This window comes from Drosophila eugracilis, unplaced genomic scaffold, assembly GCF_018153835.1.
Source record: "Drosophila eugracilis isolate 14026-0451.02 unplaced genomic scaffold, ASM1815383v1 contig_124, whole genome shotgun sequence".
NCBI lineage: Eukaryota > Metazoa > Arthropoda > Insecta > Diptera > Drosophilidae > Drosophila > Drosophila eugracilis.
This window is the reverse complement of record NW_024572029.1, coordinates 955,237-974,374: the sequence shown is the minus strand read 5'-3', so window position 1 is coordinate 974,374 and position 19,138 is coordinate 955,237. Positions and strand designations below refer to the sequence as shown.

At 41.3% G+C, this 19,138-nt stretch overlaps 3 protein-coding genes across 7 annotated transcripts; 1 reads left to right on the top strand and 2 right to left on the bottom strand.

Moving 5' to 3' along the window:
- Positions 1 to 96: 96 nt before the first annotated feature.
- On the top strand, positions 97 to 932 carry LOC108102962 (plasminogen receptor (KT)). 2 transcript variants are annotated; one of them, XM_017208259.1, is made up of 3 exons: positions 97 to 250; positions 309 to 549; positions 612 to 932. In XM_017208259.1, exons 1-3 carry the CDS (start codon positions 167 to 169, stop codon positions 743 to 745), a joined length of 459 nt encoding a protein of 152 aa, XP_017063748.1. In that variant the 5' UTR covers positions 97 to 166; the 3' UTR covers positions 746 to 932. The 2 variants fall into 2 exon arrangements, with proteins under 2 accessions (XP_017063748.1, XP_017063749.1); XM_017208260.1 differs by having other exon boundaries at positions 171 to 230.
- Positions 933 to 1,515: 583 nt separating this feature from the next.
- Positions 1,516 to 4,830, bottom strand: LOC108102959 (tyrosine aminotransferase). The gene is made up of 4 exons (XM_017208251.2): positions 4,138 to 4,830; positions 2,530 to 3,044; positions 2,058 to 2,351; positions 1,516 to 1,989 (listed from the first exon to the last, which is right to left on the bottom strand). The coding sequence occupies exons 1-4, from the start codon at positions 4,469 to 4,471 to the stop codon at positions 1,645 to 1,647; spliced, it is 1,488 nt and encodes a 495-aa protein (XP_017063740.1). The 5' UTR covers positions 4,472 to 4,830; the 3' UTR covers positions 1,516 to 1,644.
- Positions 4,831 to 7,552: 2,722 nt separating this feature from the next.
- LOC108102994 (interaptin) lies at positions 7,553 to 18,575 on the bottom strand. Of its 4 annotated transcripts, none has more exons than XM_017208307.2 (11): positions 18,210 to 18,575; positions 17,977 to 18,151; positions 17,133 to 17,705; positions 16,967 to 17,070; positions 16,796 to 16,903; positions 11,850 to 16,631; positions 10,742 to 10,837; positions 10,369 to 10,688; positions 10,204 to 10,303; positions 9,563 to 9,835; positions 7,553 to 9,255 (listed from the first exon to the last, which is right to left on the bottom strand). In XM_017208307.2, exons 1-11 carry the CDS (start codon positions 18,261 to 18,263, stop codon positions 7,984 to 7,986), a joined length of 7,857 nt encoding a protein of 2,618 aa, XP_017063796.1. In that variant the 5' UTR covers positions 18,264 to 18,575; the 3' UTR covers positions 7,553 to 7,983. The 4 variants fall into 4 exon arrangements, with proteins under 4 accessions (XP_017063796.1, XP_017063798.1, XP_017063797.1 ...); XM_017208309.2 differs by having other exon boundaries at positions 7,553 to 7,887; XM_017208308.2 differs by lacking the exons at positions 10,204 to 10,303; positions 10,369 to 10,688; positions 10,742 to 10,837.
- Between the last annotated feature and the right edge of the window lie 563 nt (positions 18,576 to 19,138).

Here is a 19,138-nt window from a genome sequence, read left to right as displayed (position 1 = left end):
GTTCCTTTGGGCCGTCATGTCTCGGCCATGCCAACCCCCAAAAAGGACGACGCCTGCGCACTTTTCCGGGTCGATTGGGGGGCCACTAATCGGAGTGGCAACTCCGCTGGAGTGGCCAACAACAGAGCCCCAAATTCCAAGAAATCCGTGTAGCAAACGCATCGAAATGGGTGCCACGGCCTCCTGCAAGAAAACCTCTGGGTATCCGGAGCACGATGATCCCAGCTACCGTAAGTGCCAGGAGCTCAAGGTGAGTCCTTTTGTCCCGGTTTATATAATCCTCACACCACTAACTGACTGTAGCTTAGATGGAGCGATGGATTCAGATGCATTATCAGATTAAGCAGCGCGAACAGGCTTTGGCCATTGCCCAGCACCGAGAGCTCTTCTACTGGTTGAGTGGTTTCTATCTAAGTGCCGTCTATGGCTGCGCCAGTTACTACCAAAGGGTTAAGAGGGTATCCGCGCTGGCTCCGCTCCTGCCGCTCACCTTTGTGGTGGGATACTACACGGACTGGGCCTACGGCAGTAAGCTCCATCGCATCCAAGGTAAGTCTGGGAATTGAGATCCTTTTCCAATTAAACTGAAATTGATGTTAAATCCATAACAGCGGAGGCCAACATGATCATGGAGCACGAACAGGAGCTGCTCCATTGGCCAGGCGGTCTGCCCACAGTCGCTGGCATCGATGAGGCTCGCGTGGAGACCGAAATGGAGAAAAAAATGCATCCGCACCACATGTAGAGGCAAAAGGCTGCCCCTGTCCCCTGTAGTCTGTAGGCGGGATTGGGTTCTAGTGTCCAGGCTTCCATATGAACATCGCAAATCAATATAGGATTCAGATACAAGAAAACAGAAGGAAATCAGGAAAATCAGTTTCAGAAGTTTGTGAATCCCTTTAGCTAGAATTGTAAATTTTTTGCATCAACATTGGGAACGCTGAACGTGGGGACCATTAAATAACATTTTATAACATTCATTAGCATCAATCACTCTAAACCTGCACTTCAAAGTATTCAAAATAATTGAAAACCAAAAGAAGGTTTGAAGATTTCTAAAAATGAATATAGTTCTTAGAAAGATCTTCTACTTGCTATTATAAATCACAATTCCAGCTAAAGTTAACAGCACTTAATAACAATTATTAATTCAATGAAGCTGCCAGAAGACATTTTCTTTAAAACTTATTTTAACTTAAAAAAAGCAATAGAAATATCTATGATTACCCTGAATGCACTATCATATCATAATGTTCCTAAGGAGCGATACATTCACCATGTTTAACATTGAATCCTTATCCTGCACAGAACCCTAACCAATCTACAGCGCCAGATAGCTCAAATATAGGCATATATATATTTATATTATATATACATTTATATTCGGACCTCCTCTGTAACGACCATTTACTTAGCCGCAGTTTACTTGCTCTATCTATCTTCCTAAATCTCTATCTGTGTGTGACGCGCTTTACTTTTTCAGCAATTTTTTGAGACAATACTCCTTATATTGGATAGTTAATATGATTGATATATATATATATATATTATATACATACATACACTTATGTATACTTGATAAAAATTGTAGTCTAGAATGTCTAATAAATGTTTTGCTCCCAGCTCAGCAGCTCACATCGCAGTTTAAAAGGCCAGATCCTCGTCCAGCAGTCCATCCTCAATAAATGCACGCGAATCCTTCTTAAAGTGGCGATCACAGAACTCGGCAATCCTGGAGCAGGCCTCCTCGATCATCAGACCGGGTACAGTGAGCACAATCCTCACGTAACCTGGATACTCGAAACAGCTGCCTGGTAGACAGAAGACACTCTGCTCGTTGACCAACTCCTGGACAAAATGGGTGTCGTCTTTGAAGGCCGGAAAACGCTCGATGCTCACACCGATCATCATGTACATGGCTCCGTTGGGCATCACGGGATTGAGGCCGCGTACTTGCTTCAGCATTTTATAGGCCAACGTGGCATTCGACTGTATAGAAATATGAAAATATTTTAACATACATATTATAAATGGGATTAAGGATAGGATGTACTTACGTGAAGCACATCAATTACACCATCAAAGTAAGACTGTGGTGTTTTGGTCAAGATCTCGGGTAAGGCCCCCTGGATGATGGTGTTGGAGCCCAAAATGCGACCACACATATTCTTCAGACCGACAATGGCATTGGCCAAACGTTGCTTGCGGTCATGAACGATGATCCATCCCATTCGCCAACCAGGAACAAGGAAGCGCTTGGTCAATCCGCCGCAGGAAAGAACTGGAACCTCTGTGGTCAGGCTGCTAACGGCCAAGTGCTTTGAGCCAGGGAACACAAAGTGCTCATAGATCTGCAGGAATACATAAATTGATTTAAAATTAATTTTTCCAAAATAACATTCAGTCACCATAAAGGTGAATAACTTTGGTTTATTTCCTACTTGTAACGAATGATTCAGAATGTGAGATTCTAGATGGTTTAGGCCATTATTTTTATGGTTATTACCATAGGTCCATTAGGTCACTCACCTCGTCGGCTATGATCGGCAGATAGTGGCGTTCACAGATATTGATCAGTTGTCGCAGATGCTTCTCATCGAATACACTACCGCATGGATTACTCGGGTTGTTGATCAACAAAGCGGCGGTGTTCTCATCAATCAGGCTCTCCAGCTGAACGAGATCAGCACGCCATTGCTGATCAGGCAGGAGGTCATAGTAGCGTACTTCAATGTCCAGTCCTTCGGCCAGCGTATGGTACAAACAAAAACCTGGACGCGGTATCAATATATTCTGACCGTGATCAGCCAGGGCCAGGATACAGTACTCCAAGGCCGAGGAGCAGCCACTGCATAGTATAACGTCATTTGGCTCGATCTCGCCGTCAGGTCGCTGATGGGCACTGTACTTAGCCACTGCCTTCCGGGCAACCTCGTGACCCTGAGTATGGGCATATCCGTTATTCTTGCCACTCTCCAGCGAATGCAGCACCGCTTTCATGGTCTCATCGGCGGCTTTTAGGTTGCCAAAGGTTGTGGGATCACCTGTTGGGCAGAAAAGGCAAGGAATTAGTAATAGTATAAATTATTAATATTAATTATTTTTATTAAAAAAAAAAAAAAAAAAACTGACACGACAACCGAAACCGAAAGATTGCATTAGGTCAATGGCTAACTCGATCGTTTCCGCCTAGCTTCGGATCTGATGATTCCCGGCGAATTCGATGGATAAACACGGCAACAGAATATTCCGGCTTAGATCCCGAGTTCGATTCTCACCCGCTGACTCCGTCAAACAGGTGGAACTACATTTTATGCAAATACCCAACAAAAACAAAAACAAAAACACAAATACAATGCGCGTGCCTGGCTACAAAAATAATATGATATTACTAAAAACAAAACAGAAAACAAGAACAACAATCGAAACAACAACAGCTTTACAGATCTGTTTTTATATATCTGGTATTTGGTATATTTTAGCACGAATTTAGAAACTGATTAAAATTCACGATAATTAGAAATTTCTTTGCCGTTTCTGTAAATTTCCTAAGCCAAAAAAAAAAACCCGAATGAAATACCATTAAGAAAAGTCCATCGCCCGAGGATATCTTACTGTCTATATCGAGCTATATATATTATAATCTTGCACTGATCTCTGATTGGTTGAATTTTGTGGGTGTGTACCTGCATCTCTTAACTTCATGATGGTACCTAATTCATTTTTTGTTTTTACTTTAAACTAGTTTTAGCTGTTTTTGCCAAGTCAGTTGCCAAAAAAAATTGCTAAAAAAAAAAAAAAGCGGCAAAGGCAAAAGAGATCACGCATCCAAAATATTCAAATTAGTCCAAAACTTGTAGCACAAACGTCAGATATGTTATGGGGATATGGAAAACGAGGAGCAGGTTACCCACGAAACTGGATATAGTTCGCACTAGCTACTTAAATATTGTTTTTATAAATTTAAGGTATAAATTATTTAAAAATAAGTTATTTTTGGAGTTTGTTTTTTGTGCTAATATCTTAACTTTCAGATTAGCCTCGAAAAACAGTTTTTTAGATCTATCTTTCAGAAAAACAAAATAAAGATTAGTTAGGTAGTTAAACATATGTATTAGAACTTTCTATTCAACTTACCAATAGACAGCGGTATCATAGGTTTCTCCGGATTCGGCGTAATCTTCAGCGACTCTACAATGCTCCGGATGCGATTGTGGGTGTTGAGTGAAAGTTTAGATGCATTGATCTGCCATCCTGAACGTTTTTGGCTACTGGTCGATGCCTTAAGATCCTGCTTACTGATCTCCTGCGACTGCATCTGGAGCTCGGCCAAAGCTTGCTCCACCTCATCGCAGTTGGGAGTCACGGCTGCCGAAGAGTCCGGCTCACTGGGACTCCGGCTTGTGCAGCTGGCCCGACTGCGGCTGTTCTGGAATCGGAACTGACTCTCGTTGACAACACTGCTGGGCATTATCACCAGGCCGGCCCTTTCCAAAGGTAACGAAAAACAAAAACCAAACAAAAAAAAAACAAAACAGAAATTCCAAATATGTTTTGGGTTCGACGATGATGATGTCTCCGATCCGATTTCTGGGCAACTGGGAGCACCTCAGATAAACGTAAAGTTGGTATCCTGTTTATCGTTCCAGACAAGCATTAGAGATGCGATCTTCGGGGATTCCTTTCCTTGGGATAGAGGGTCTTCGATATAGGGTTTGTATATGATTCGGACCGGGTAAGTATCTTTAGCTTTAGGATTTCTTTGCGGATCGTTTGTGAATTCTGAAATAAACTGATCTACTTCGGAGATATCTTGGGGCTTTTATCGCCTCTGTCGGGCTTCGCTTAGCCGTTGCCATATAGGCTCTATATATATATATATATCTATATTAAAATACATATATCTGGGTATATAGCCCACACGCTCACATCGGCGGATAGCACGCGCCTGACTTTGGCTTCGGATCGAGCCGAGAGGGCCGATCGAATAAAAGAAATAACAACAACTTAGGGGCGCCGGACTGATTTGAATACCCGCCGCAACGAAATCATATTCATATAATGCCTGGCCCGACTCGGAACCAGATTTTAGTTCGATTTGATTTCATATAAACAACAACAGCCCCATCGCACCGTCGCGATATTTATTTAAATGCGCCAAAGTTGTCTATAATAACGTCTTGGGCCAAATCCAAACACCAATCAACCAAAACCATTAATGCATAGTCGAGTGATCGAGGGCTGCTAGATAGATTTCGCCACCCCCTTCTAACTATCTTGACCAGGCAACCACCCACTAACTCACCCCCCTATATGTAACCTATATAGTTGGCTAGACACGATCCCAGTTTTCTGATCTGAACGGTCATCGAGCTGATTACTGAACTTTAGTCTAAGAAATGGAAAATTGTTTTTCACAGCTATTCAAAAATTGATTACAAACATTGAAGAATGGGATACCTAAAATTTGAAAGACTTAGCAAAACATTTAATAAAGAATTTACTAAAACCGTAATCTAAAATAACTTTAAAAACGTTGGCACATATATATTTGTTTAAATTAAATTAAAATAATTTTATCATCTTGATAAAGACACACTTATTTATTTGTTTTGACTTATCATTGGTAAGGGTTATCTTAGTAAAATTAATATTTATTTTATGTTTATTCGAAAGTACGAAAAAGCTTATTTGAGAAGAACAATGACTTTTGTTTATAACCATAAGCTATTTATCCACCCAAGAGAATTATTATTTTTCTTAAAATATTTACGTACGTATAAGTCAAGTAAATACACTTCTTAATGTGAGTTTCTGAGAATTAAACATCCGTGTTTAAATAGCCATGGAAAAAGTAATAAATGTAACGGATTGGCCAGGAAAAATTTATATTTCTATAGCATTCCTATTCTTATTTTAAAACTAATATGAAACTATAAAACTATAACACTTAAAAACCTAAAGGATTCCAAATTTATATTACAATTAGATATAATAAACCTATAGAGAAGATTACCCTTATCACATGCACATCTGGACAAACGTGGAATGTACCTATCTATTCAAGTCCATTGATGTAATCACAACGATTTGCATAATCGAATATGCATAAGAGACTATAGGCTATATCTATATCTGAACCCGATCAACTAGATCAGCTAGATTAACTGGACGACAGCCAGTCACCACACCTGTTGACGATGACAACGCAATTCCCTGGACTTATGGAACGGGGATCCCGGTAATTTTGGTTCTGATCCCCGAGACAGGAATCGATTGCAATTCAAAAATTGCGCCGTAAGAATATGAAATCAAGAGCTTAACTTAAGAACGGACTGACGTAGGATCCCATAACAATAGAGGTTGACAAAAGGAGATATTTGGAAAAGAATAAGTATCAAACTTGATACATTACAATCGGACAATGGTGGTGTCGTATGTTAGGATTTATTTTGACTCGAAATCGGATTACTGTCACGAAAGAGGTGATTTCAAATCAAAAGATGACTGAACTAAGTTATGCTTCTATTTTATAATTCTTATACTTAAATATACCAAATACCAAACAGAAAAAAACATTTAAATTAAGCCGATTAACTAAAGATGTAGTTAGTTGACTAAGAACCTGCCTGATATGTCTAATTTTAGTTTTTTTGTTTTGCGATCAAAATATATTCCAGATTTCATATTCTTTTGCTTTTCTTTCTAAAACTATAATAAGTCCTAAAAGGACTCCCTTATACATTTATCTAACTTATGTTTTTCTAATCAAAGTTTATTTCGTTTTAGCAAATACTAAAGAAAGTTGTAAATATTGTTTGTTATTGAAAATTCTTGGCTATTATGTAAATGTTCTTTATATTTACAACATTCTAGTTGTTTGCTTTTGATTGTGATAAGTCAAAGCTGTTTCTGTTGTTGTTGTCAGATAATTTAATTGGCCTTTTAAATACTTCTCGATAAACAAAAATATGTTTTTCGCGCTAGCCTTGCCATTGCATCATAACAGTCCCCGATTTCTCAGAGTCAGGCTAGCTAGTTAGTCAGTGGGTAAGTCAGCCGATCGATGGAGCGAGCCTCCTGCTCACCTTGGTCGGATCAGGTTTTCTTGAACTTCTTTTTTCTGGCCACTTGTGCCACCGTTTTCACGACCCCCCTGAGAAGTGGTGGGCCAGGTCGATGACAATCATTTAAATTCGATTCTGTTGGACCGGCCTCCCTTTGGAGATGATTAAATACGTATATAAAATTTCTTAAGAATCTATTCTATGCTTAGTTTAGAAAAAAAAAATATATAAATTCTATTACAAAAACTGGAAAGAATGTGTAGAACATAGTAGATGGGGTTTCCATCTAATAGAACTTAAACTGACAATAGTTCCGCTGACTGATCTAGAGACTTATCAAATTACAATGAGAATGTAATCAAATAATCTATCAAACCTCCCACCTCCAAATAAACGATAATTAATTATACTTAAGTATCTTATAAAACTGCATATCTTTCGCTCAATGAGCAGAACAACGTTTAAGAGACTTGTGCACTTGTGCATTTGCAAGAATATATACATATAATTTTATTTTTTTAGTTTTTTGTCTTATGTTAGCCTTGATTTTGTACCATTGAAACATATAGGTATTTTAAACATACGATTACAATACTTAATCCAATCCGAGAATGAAAAAAAAAAAATCGAACGTAAATAATAATAATAATAGATTCCAAAAAACGAATTTAAAAGTTAAGTTTGATCCGTAAATTTGCGGTATACCAAGAGATCCGGTCTTGATCCGCCCTTGAGGTGTACGGGGAATGAACGATTAATACTGCGATCGCGCCTACTTGCGCTTGAACATGCTGCTGAGACGTCGCTTGGGCGGTGAGTTCTGTAAATGGACAATGATGACATGACGTAAGTACACATAACGAACATTAAAGCTAAGCGAGATTTGTGCGATTTCCAATTTGTAGTGACCGGAATATTAAGATGTGATCAAAAGGATCAGTCCCATTCCCGCTAAAACGCCAGTGAGTGCCAGCACCATCCTGTCCGCTAGTATCGAACACATCCACACGATGGTCAGCAAAAGGAATCCCACAATCAACCGCTCACTGGAACTCAGGCGGCGTATGAGTAGCCTGCACCGAGCAAGCAGTGAGCGGTTGAGCATGGGCTTCTGCAGAATCCGTTCCGTTGGCTGGACATAAGTGATATCGACATGCGGCATTGGCTGCATATGAACACTGCCCATCGAGTAGACGGTACAAGACTTGCGAGAAGAGGCGCTTGTTATGTTGGTGGCGCAGCTCGTAGTAGTGATGTTACTACAAGAAGCGACCAATGGCGGTAATTTTGGTTCTGCAGGCTCTTCGGCAGGCTTGTAATCAAGCAACCGTAACTTAAATGGCGCCGAGGACTCCGTCTTCTTGCACAGCTCTTCGAATTGCCAATCCTCCTGGGTCTCCTCAAATGCACTCTGGCCACCTTCCATTGAAAAGGTGGCCATGTTTTCTAACTCAAACTGCTGTTGCAGCTGCAACGAATCGCAGTGCTTCTCCACCCTAAATGTGGCTGCTCCAGCCGGAGTCCTTGGACTCCTGCCCTTCAGCACCATTGTCTTCCCCATCAAAAGCTGATTGGGCAGAGGATCTTCATTGCGATTGTGGAGACTGTAGTTGTTATTCTCGGCGGACTCCGGAGATGGAGTTGCATTGGAAAGGTACATCTGATCTAGGTGACGGGCCAGATCGAAGCGACCCATCCGCTCCTGGCGCAACTTTCTGCTCTGCTTCTCCCTTTTTGCGACAACTGCTGATCCAGACATCTTTAACTTTAAGCACGCCGCTGCCGGCCGACTCTTGGCAAAGATGTTGCCGTGAAGGCAAAGGGAAACGCGACCTTTCCGCAATTTTGCTTGACCAGTTAGGCGGCGAGTATTGCCCTTAGTTAAGGCCAGCAACGCTTCATTGGTCAAATGCGGAGTGCCCTGTTGGTCGGCCTCCTCTTGCGGATCTGCCTTATCTTCCAACTGCTCCTGTTCTTCCAATTGTTCCGCCACTTCTAACTGCTCCACATCTTCCAACTGCTCGTCTTCTGTCTTTGATGAATTCGTATTTCTGGCATTGATCATACGCTGCTGATCATAGTAGGAACGGCTCTTTCGGGGCGTTGATGTACAAAACAAGCCAACTGCCCGACGCAACCTACGGCGCTGCATACCAGTAATAAGATTCGGCCGCGTACTTCGCGGCAGCTGTTGGATAAGTCAGACATATTCGATCAGTTGCCGGGCTAATGGTGAGCCACAAACGAGGACACCACGAGGACAAAGACAAGACATGGACAAAGCCCGAAGGCAAGTAACTACGACACACAAAGACCTATGACACTATGCTAATATGAAGCACATAAGTTGCAGTTCCTAGCACTATCTATTAAATCAAAATTGGATGACAATGACCACTACGACCAGTACCGAGAATTCTTTCTCGAAAGTTCACTTTTACATAAACAAAACATTGAAAAGCACAAATCTACACGACAGACTAATCCGGACTTACCTCGTCCCGGGGCAGGCCACTACTGCCAACGCTAAAACGTTGCGTCAAGAACCTAAATCGCGCTGGCGTCTTAGAGGTGTTGTTGTGATCACCAAACTCTCGCAGGATCTCTCGCGGCGGTTCTGAGTTACCGAAAGACAAACGTCCGCCATTCTTGCTAGGTGTTGGAGGCCCAGGTCGCTTGTAGTGGGTTCCCATGGACTTCTTCCGCGCTCCAGTGCTCGAAGAGCTGAGCAAAGCACTCATGCTGTCATCCAGACTATGAGGTCCGTCCTGTAATAAAGGATAAAAGACGAATTAATATCGAAGCTTAGGAATTAATAAATTTTGGACAGCAAAACGATTTTTAGGACACGCATACACCGGACAAAGACAGTAACAAGAACAGTAATTTCCAGACAGAACAGAAAAGACATCTAAGACGGCGGACAAAAGCTCACTCGGTGTCTAGGTAAGGGTAGGGATAAATGGTTCTACTGTCGGCGTATCATGCGGCCCCACTTTGCCCTAACGGCTGCCTGCTGGGCCTTTAAGGGTGAGCTGCTCGTGCCGTGTCTGGTCTTAACGCTGTTAATGCTGCTACTGCTGCCACTACTGCCGGTGAATCTGCCGCCGGAATCCGGAGTACAGCTAACGCTTACTTTAAGATCTTCATCCTGGCTGCCCAGATCGTACTGGGCCGCATATGCACTCTTCAAATGTGGCGGTTGCAACGAGTTCCGGTACATTAGCTCCTCGGCCCTGAAATAGATAAAATGAAAAGATAACTTCTGCGAACATGAATATACAACTAACTACAAACTTACGTCATTTCCGTAGGAACGCGTCCCAATTTCAGATCTGTCAGATAAGTGTTGTTGAAGACCTCACCCTCCTCATCTTCCATTGCCAAATTAGAGGATGGTGCATTGGGCCGCTTAAAGGGTTGCCAATCTTCGTTCGTCGCCGATGAACTACTGGAGGGAACAATTATCGTTGCGGTGGATGACTTTGGTTCGCTACTAGGCTGCAGGTGTTTAAGCTGAGTGCTCATAATGGCATTCTGCTTTTTGTGCTCCAAAATGATCTCATTGAGACGGACAATCTGACTGGACAGCTTGCGTACGTGCTCTTCGAATTTGGCATTCTGGCAGAGAAGAGGATTAATATTTGAACAACATGGACTGTGAAAATATTTACCTGGGCTTGGAGTGCCTCCCGTTCCGCTTCGCTTTTAGCTGCATCCCGTTCCTGCCTCTCCTTCATGCGAGTCACCTCCGTTGTATACAATACACGCTATGGATGATGTGTCAAATGTCCGGATGCGTGTAGCGTGTGGATGATGAATGTGGACCAATTAAGGTAGTGTTAAATCGGATGTAGGACGCGTTTCGGAGAACGTGAAACAGTGAGTGAAACAGGAGTGAGGACACAACAAATATTTTTCAGCAATTGCCAAATCATATGCATAGTGCATATTTATCATATATACATATATATATTTTATATATAAATATTTACATAAAAACAAAAAAAATTAAACAAATATTAAAAACTACCTAAAACTCTTTGGGGTTGTGACCAATTAGCCTAAGAGTGGTGTCGTTGTAGTACAAAATAAGGGAAATTATACAAATGACTAGAATCACGCAGATCAGAGACAAAATATATGGGTTGAGCAGAAAATTGCGTCCGCGTTCACGAAATGTGTTGACCGGGTTATTATTGTTCCTGACCACTTCCGCTGGTATTTCTTCTTCTGCACTTACTGCCTTGTCCAGCGCCTCGGTTTGCATCTATTGGTGGCGGAAGGATGGTTTTTTTTTTATTTAAATTACGGTGCGAATGGGTGATTTATCGAATGATTGATAAAATTAAATAAATTATGGATTTTTAATAAGCGAGATTACATTTAAAATTGAATTAATTTTGAAACTAGAGTTCCTGCGGCAAATTAACAAAGATTTGACGATCTTGGTATTCCCTCAAATGAAGCTTACATGTGGCCTATACAACAACAAGCCCTTATTTTGGGTATAAATTAGTATAACAAAACAACGACAACAACATAAACAACGAACAAGCAACAATTTTAAAAATATATGTATAAAGTGGCATGGCGCTAGTGGCGGATCACTTAGGGAAAAAGTAGGATGAATAGCATGACGTTGGAGACTAATCTAAACTTGGTGGCATAGTGGACTAGACAAATGAACGCAGTACTTCTTGACCGACGTAACATCCATGCCACCTTATTAAAAACTGTTTTGGTTTCATTAACACGTTCTAATAGTTCACAACGACTTACCATCTTGTCCTTCATCTTGTCCAACTTGCCCTCCATCTCTAGACGCTGATCCTTGATCTGCTGTTCACTACGATCTTTCTCATTCCTTGATTCAATATATTTGGCCTGCAGGATCTGACAGTCTAGCTCAAGCTTTTGAATTCGTGCTTCCTGCTGGCGTGAGACTTCGTTTTGTTGTTCCGATTGGGTACCACCGTCACCTCTGCTGTAGGTGGCGCCAAGATCAGTTTCAGCCTGGCTCTCGTTGGCATTTCTTGCCACGGCTAGTTCTTGCTGGCATTCGGCAAGCTCTGCTTCCATGGATTCTAAGCGTTCTTTGTAGGAACTAAGTCGCTGGCTTGATTCGGCACGGTAGGCATCGTTCTTTAATACCATTTCCCTCTGTTCTTTTTTAGATTTGGCCAGCCGACTGGTCAACTTCGTTACCTGTTCCTGGGCCTTATTGCGTTCTGTGAGCGCCGACAACAGATTTTGCTTTGACTGCTCTTCGACTTCGATCAATCTGTTTGAGACCGATTCATAATTTTCTTTTGCCTCGGAACGCTCAGTTTCCAAACGGTTTTGCAAATCCGTTACCATCTTAGAGCTCTTTTCCAGCTGTTGTTTTAGTAGTCTCGCCTCCAAGTTAGCACTACCAACCTCAAGATGAAGTTCGTCGTGCGATGTTTCTGCTTTAGTGAGCTCTGATTTTAACTTTTCGATTTGAATTTCACTGTTTTTGTTATTCGACTCCAGTCTATTTATTTCCTTGAGGTTGCTTTCACGCTCCTTTGCCGCCTGCTGCTTCTCCTCCTCCCATCTGGCCTGAGCATCAGCTAACTGACTTGTACGAATTGATAGTTGCGCCGTGACATTATCCAACTTTTCTTGTTGCTCAACTTTGAACTGATTTGCAAGTCTCCTTTCATCCAAAAGCTTAGTTCGCAACCCGTCTAGTTCACTCAGTTCCTTATGATGTTCTTTTTTGAGCCGTTCTATATCACTTATTTTGCTGTTAAGCGCAACTTTCAGACCATCTACTTCGGACTTGAGATTTACATAGCTTACGAGCTGTTCGTTAGCCTTTTTCAAATCTTCCTGTTGACTTTCTAGTTTTAATTTGAGGTCATTTATAAGATCCTGTTCATCCTGAACCTTAGTCTGCAAACTAAGTATCTCGATTTTAGAGCTATCATTTAACTTTTGTAGTTCTGCCATGCGATTTTCATAGCTAACAAGTTGTTCTTTAGTCTTTCTTGTCTCTTCCTGTTGATTTTCTAGCTTCAATTTGAGATCATCTGTAAGTTTTTGTTTATTCAGAAGCTTAGTCTGCAAATTAAGTAGCTCGTTTCTAGAGCTTTCACTAAACTCTTTTAGTGTCGACGAAAGACTTTCATAGCTAACTAGTTGTTCCTTAGCCTTTTTAGTTTCTTCTTGTTGCTTTTCCAGCTCTAATTTAAGCTCATCTGAATGTTTTTGTTCATCCAAAATCTTAGTCTCCAAACTAAGAAGCTCTTTCTTAGAGCTGTTATGCAACTCTTGTAGTTTCGCCGAGCTACTTTCATAGCTAACTAGTTGTTCCTTAGCCTTTTTATTCTCTTCCTGTTGATTAGTTAGCTCTAATTTGAGCTCATCTGTAAGTTTTTGTTCATTCAAAAGTTTATTTTGCAAACTAAGTAGCTCGTTCTTGGAGCTATCATTAAACTCTTGGAGTTTCGCCGAGCTACTTTCATAGCTAACTAGTTGTTCCTTAGCCTTTCTAGTCTCTTCCTGTTGATTTGCTAGCTCTAATTTGAGCTCATCTGTAAGTTTTTGTTCATTCAGAAGTTTATTTTGCAAACTAAGTATCTCGTTCTTGGAACTATCATAAAACTCTTGCAGTTGTATTAGTTGTTCCCTGACATTTATAATCTCCTTTTGTTGTTCTTTTGTTAATGTAAGCTCATCTGTAAGTTTCTGTTCATCCAAAAGCGTAGCGCGCAGATTGAGGACCTCCTCATTAGCTTTTATTAAGGCTTCCTGATGCTGGACTAGCTGTTTTTGGAGCTGATCCGTAAGTGTTTGTTCATTCTGAAGCTTAGTTTGTAAGTCGAGCAGCTCATCTGACACGACGTCCACCGTTGGAGTTTTGGTTTCGGTCATAATCGAACGCAGCTCCTCCTCCTTCTTGGCCAACTCTACTTTGAGCTGATCCCTAAGCTTTTGTTCGTTCTCGAGTTCATGACGCAGACGTAGCTCTTCCTCATTGGAGCCCATATCATTCAGTAGCTGCTTGTGCGTCTCAATAGTTTGGCGAAGCTGTTGCTCATTAAGGCGTGCATCTTTCAGATCGGATTCACACTCCTTCAGAAGTAGATTGTGGTTCGCAATGGTTTGGCGATGCTGCTGGTCCTGGAGGCGGTAATCTTCCAATTGCTCTCGAATTGTCTTGATTTCGTTTTCGTGGTCCTTGTCAAACTCCTTCTCCGACAATTGGAACTCTATCTGCGATAGCTGCTTCTCGAGATCTTGACACCGCTGTTTACATTCAGCTTTCAAATTCTTTAACACTAACTGTTCCTCCTCCTTTTCCGCCAATTTTTTTTCCATATCATTGCGGCACTTTTCTAGATCTTGGCAGCTCTTTTCTAGATCTTGGCAACGCTTTTCATACTTGTCTTCGATAGTTTTTAAAAGTTCTTTGTGCTCTTCATCTAATTTTTTCAACATTTCTTCAACATTGTTCGCAGTCCCGTTTGCTTTTTCATCATCGTCCTTATGTTGCTGATTACAGCTATCGTTAAGAACATTCATCTGTTCCTGATTTGTATCTTTTAACATTGCAATTTCGTCATCTCTAGCCTTAAGTTCCTCTGTCAATTCGTCTAGCTTGGCAGACTTTTGCTTATCTGTATTTTCCATTTCGGCTATTCTAGACCCACGACTGTGCATCTCTTTGGTGATATTAATAATAGTTTCACTCATCTCCGTTTGCACCTTATGCAGCTTAAGGTTATCCTCTATCAGATGTTTGACTTTTTGATCATCAGACCCGTCATCTTGTAGGTCATTCAGCTTTTGCTCCAGACTACCCTTAATCTGCTTGAGCTTTTCAAACGACTCATTGAGCTCACGGTTCTGATTCTCCAGGGTCTGGCGACTCGCATTCATCTGGTCATAGATCTTGACGAAGTTGTTCATCCAATGGAAGAGCTGCTCGGGATTGTTCAATTCAGTACAAATAGAGCCCTCCTCTTTAGGAAGCCGAGATTCAATGGTGGCAATCATTTTGATAGCTTCCAAATTGTTACCATCTATCTGCTTCTCAGCCTTACTCAGATTTTCCGACACTTCCTTCAAATTCAATCGCTCCTCTTCCAGAGTTTTCTCTAACTCCCCAACCAGTTTACTATGGGTTTCATTCTGGGCATTATTCTCACCAATTAAAATACGCAGCTCGTTGACAGTTAATTGAAGAGAAGCATTGCGCTCCTGAAGATCTCCCAGCCGTTCAAGAATAATGTTTATTCTTAACTCAACAGTGTCGACTGTTTGAATCTGCAGCTGAATCAACGATTCAACCTCCTCAAACTGATTAACTTCCTCCGATTCAGAGGATCTTTCAGACTTCAACAGGCTATTTATACGGGAAAGGAAACTTTCGATCTCCTGCTTTGAGTTACTCAGCTGTACAGTTTTCTCGGCTAGTTCAGCGTCGGTCTTTGCAGTCAGCTGGATCTGGTTCTCGAGCTCCTTTTGTGAACTTTCGTTCAATTTATGGAGTTCCCTAAGGTCCTCCATCTTTTGCGAAAGCTCCAACTTTAGATCTTCATTTTGAGCTTGAATCTCGATTACGCGCTCAACTGTGCTCTTCCAGTCTGACTGATTTAGTTGGCTCAACATCTGATTCATATCCACAATTCTGTCCTCCAACTGGCTTCGACACAGGGCATGCTGTGATTTTATATACTCCTGCTGGTGCTGATGCTCGCTTGCCTCTCTTCTTCTTTCCTCCTCAATTATCCTAAACCTACCTTCGAGGGATTCGTTCTTGTCGCGCAGATCTAGGATTTCAGTATGCAAATCTTTCAATTGTTTTTCCTTCTCGGCCAGTTGCTGCTTTATTCCGTCAAGATGTTCATTCCCTTCCGATACAAGCGATTGAAGCTTATTGCACGTTTCACTTAGCTTAGACTTCTCCATTTCCAAAGAATCAATTTTCAGCTCGTTTTCGGAAATTTTAAGCTTAAATTCATCCCGCAAATTGTTTATTTCTTTTCTTGCTTTCGCAGCGCCTTCCTCAAGCTCATTATTCTTGGTCATAGCTTCGCCCAGTTGTTCTTTCTGACTTTCCAAAGTTTGAGCTAGCGTTTGGCATTTCTGCAGAAGGTCATCAAAGCTAGAGGTCTGATTGTCCGAAGATAGATTTTGATTGAGGTTATGCTTTTGGAGAAAACTGGCCAAACCATTGTTCAGCTCATGCAAGGAATCGCTTTGCTTTAGCAGCACTTCCTTAAGCTCAGCGTTCTCATGTTCCTTCTCGCGCAACTGTTTGTCAATCACAGAACTGGCAAGATTCTCTGGGGTGGTGTTTGGGGACAATGAACAGTCTAGCAAATCAGAAGATGCGTTTAGAACCTCACGTCGACTATGTAACTCCTCACGCGCCTCCTGAAGACATCGATTGATCTCTTGCTTGTCGCGCTCCAAGCAAGCGATTCTATTCTCCCTAACAGCGATATCGTGGTTCAAGTCCTTCACACGCGCCTCAAGCCCGCGGACGCATTCCGTGTACATGAACACTGTTTTCTTACATTCTTGGAGCTATTCGAATACAAATATAAAAAACTACTTAAATACTTGAAACATTTAGGGGAATATAAGTAAATTTTCGTTCCATATAACAACATATAACCAGTACAGTTTCGAAACCAAATCCGATATTTTCGAAGACCTATTCACAAAAGATCGGAACAGGTAACGCTTACCTTACGGGATAGATCCTTATTTTCGGAGTACGCTTCCTGCAGCTTATCGTTAATCTCCAGTATAGCCGTATCCTTTTCGCTAATTTCCTTCAAAAGGCTCCGTTTCAACTGAAATGAGGTTTTATTAGTTTATGGCTTTTGTTACCTGTCACCATCTGGTGGTCTACCTACATGCTCAAACGTATTTGGCGTGCCGTTCGTTATGTCATCGTCCTCCTCTGCGGAATTCACTGCGTCCTTCAGTTTAGTTAATTCCGTCCTGGCCTCCATATTTTCTAAAATTCAAAAAAGATTGAAATAACTTCTTAGACCGTAAACTAGCATTAAGAATGCATACCTTTTTCTAGGGCCTTAATGGTTTTGTCTTTATCAATATGCTGCTCCTCAAGCATCATCTTCTCATAGCGCACCATCTCCAGCTCGGCCTGAATATTGCGCAGCTCCCGTGTACGTTGGTCCAAAAGCTCGCCTTTTGGGGTCGGCGGAGCTGGCATTTCACAGGCTGAATCATTAAGACTTCCGAGCTCGCGATATCGCGACTGTGGCGTACTGCTCGGCTCCTGTGGAGAAGCGGGTATAGAAGAGGACGAGCTTGGTGTGGCATCACAGTTTAGATCTGGGCTTTGAGGGCTACATGGGCTATTTTGGACACCGCTTTTATAAATGGCAGACACCTTAGTGATCGTCAATCGCAGATACTGTCGCGTCAATTCCCGGTCCACTGCCCTCTCAAAGAACGCGGCGATAACGGCTTGCATCGGTGTCGGCAGACTTTTACAGATGTTGTGAAAATATAAGATGCGATTCCTTACGCACGAGCAGTGCAAGAGCAGCGTGTAAACCAGCAAATAATCCGCGCTCGCCACATCTCCATGGCTATCAAGGTGGACACTGAACTCCGGGTAGTTTTCTGCAAGGATAGGACTTATTATTAGGCATATTGCCAAAGGGAAAAATATTTAATTTTTGAAACCCCGAAACTGTAACCACTGCATGCATATATGTATATATATATATAAATATATATATTTAGCTATAACCCATTGTCATAGGATGTAGATCTTGGTTTGGTGAATTCAACACATTTTCAAGGCGGTTTGTCAATTGCGTCTTACAATAACATAAATGATTTCTTAGCAACCCAATATAAAAATTATTTAACCTTATCCCTAATCACTCACCTTCGATGAATGTCTTTAGGGAGCGGCTTTTCTTTGGCTGAGCCTGCAGCATTTGCTTCTTCTCCTGCTCCGCTGTCGCCGCCCGGGCCTTTCTCATATAGATCACAAAGAACGCCTTGATATCCGACTGCTCCAGAGTAATGTAGTTCTGATCCATGAACTCGCACTGGCGAATCTTTCGAAGGATTGGGTTAGTGAATGATCAACAAGATCCATAAGCACCCAGCACTTACCCACTGAATTATAACCTTGCGCCAGCCGCGCGACTCCATGGGTGGCGTATCCATTTATATATATATATATATATACTACACGGAAACAAAAGACACAACGGGACTTTTCTTACAAATGGAACAACGGGACTTGATTGAGAAATGCGAAAAAAAAAAAAGGGGACAAGTATTGTGTTCCACCAAACGTTAGACAAGACCGAACCGAACCGTTTTAACTCTGATTAACAACTGAAAAATCAACCGACTGGGGTTGCACTATTAATTTTGACAATTCAACAAACGAAGTCATGGATAAGTTGATCCAAAAAAACACCGGGAACGCAAAACACTTTTTCGGCGCGTCGTTTAATTCAAATGCCGACGCGATGCGACTCCACGCGAAGTGTGTTCGGAAATTTTTATCGATCTATCGTTGCATATAAAGAGATGCATGTGGGGTATTCTAGTGTATACGTATCAGCTATCGATATTAATATAAACCAAGAAGCAAAATATGCATCCACTTATTTCAAATTTTTTTTTAAACAAATATTTTTAAACTATTTCAGGTGTTTAATCTTAAAATCTTAAAATATGTAGTAATAACAAAAAATAATGTAATTTATTTTACGAATACAACCATCTCCATGCTATAATATATCTTATAGAACATGAAATAAATTAGCAAGTAACTATAGAGAACTGGGTTCCATCCCGACGGATTACAACCTAAAATGTTATAAAAAAAAATAGCTAATCATAAAATAAATAAGTACATAGTCCCCATAAATTTAGCCACTTTTATGTTTTCATTTTTGTAGTTCATAGTTGACGGCACTGAACTTCGGTGCAAAAGGCACATCGAGTAAACAACGCTTCTGGTTTTGGGGGAATACCTAAAAATCGGGGCTACCAGCGGCAGAGTGTGGTCCACCACATGTAAGCTATTA

Coding starts and splice junctions, on each gene's coding strand:
- LOC108102959 (XM_017208251.2), bottom strand. CDS start 4,471: ATGCCCAGCAGTGTTGTCAACGAGAGTCAGTTCCGATTCCAGAACAGC. Junction 3,045..4,137: donor TATGATACCGCTGTCTATTG/GTAAGTTGAATA, acceptor TCTGCCCAACAG/GTGATCCCACAACCTTTGGC. Junction 2,352..2,529: donor TGCCGATCATAGCCGACGAG/GTGAGTGACCTA, acceptor GTATTCCTGCAG/ATCTATGAGCACTTTGTGTT.
- LOC108102994 (XM_017208307.2), bottom strand. CDS start 18,263: ATGGATACGCCACCCATGGAGTCGCGCGGCTGGCGCAAGGTTATAATT. Junction 17,706..17,976: donor CCTAAAGACATTCATCGAAG/GTGAGTGATTAG, acceptor CTATCCTTGCAG/AAAACTACCCGGAGTTCAGT. Junction 10,838..11,849: donor ACAAGATGAAGGACAAGATG/GTAAGTCGTTGT, acceptor CATCATCCATAG/CGTGTATTGTATACAACGGA.
- LOC108102962 (XM_017208259.1), top strand. CDS start 167: ATGGGTGCCACGGCCTCCTGCAAGAAAACCTCTGGGTATCCGGAGCAC. Junction 251..308: donor GTAAGTGCCAGGAGCTCAAG/GTGAGTCCTTTT, acceptor ACTGTAGCTTAG/ATGGAGCGATGGATTCAGAT. Junction 550..611: donor TAAGCTCCATCGCATCCAAG/GTAAGTCTGGGA, acceptor AATCCATAACAG/CGGAGGCCAACATGATCATG.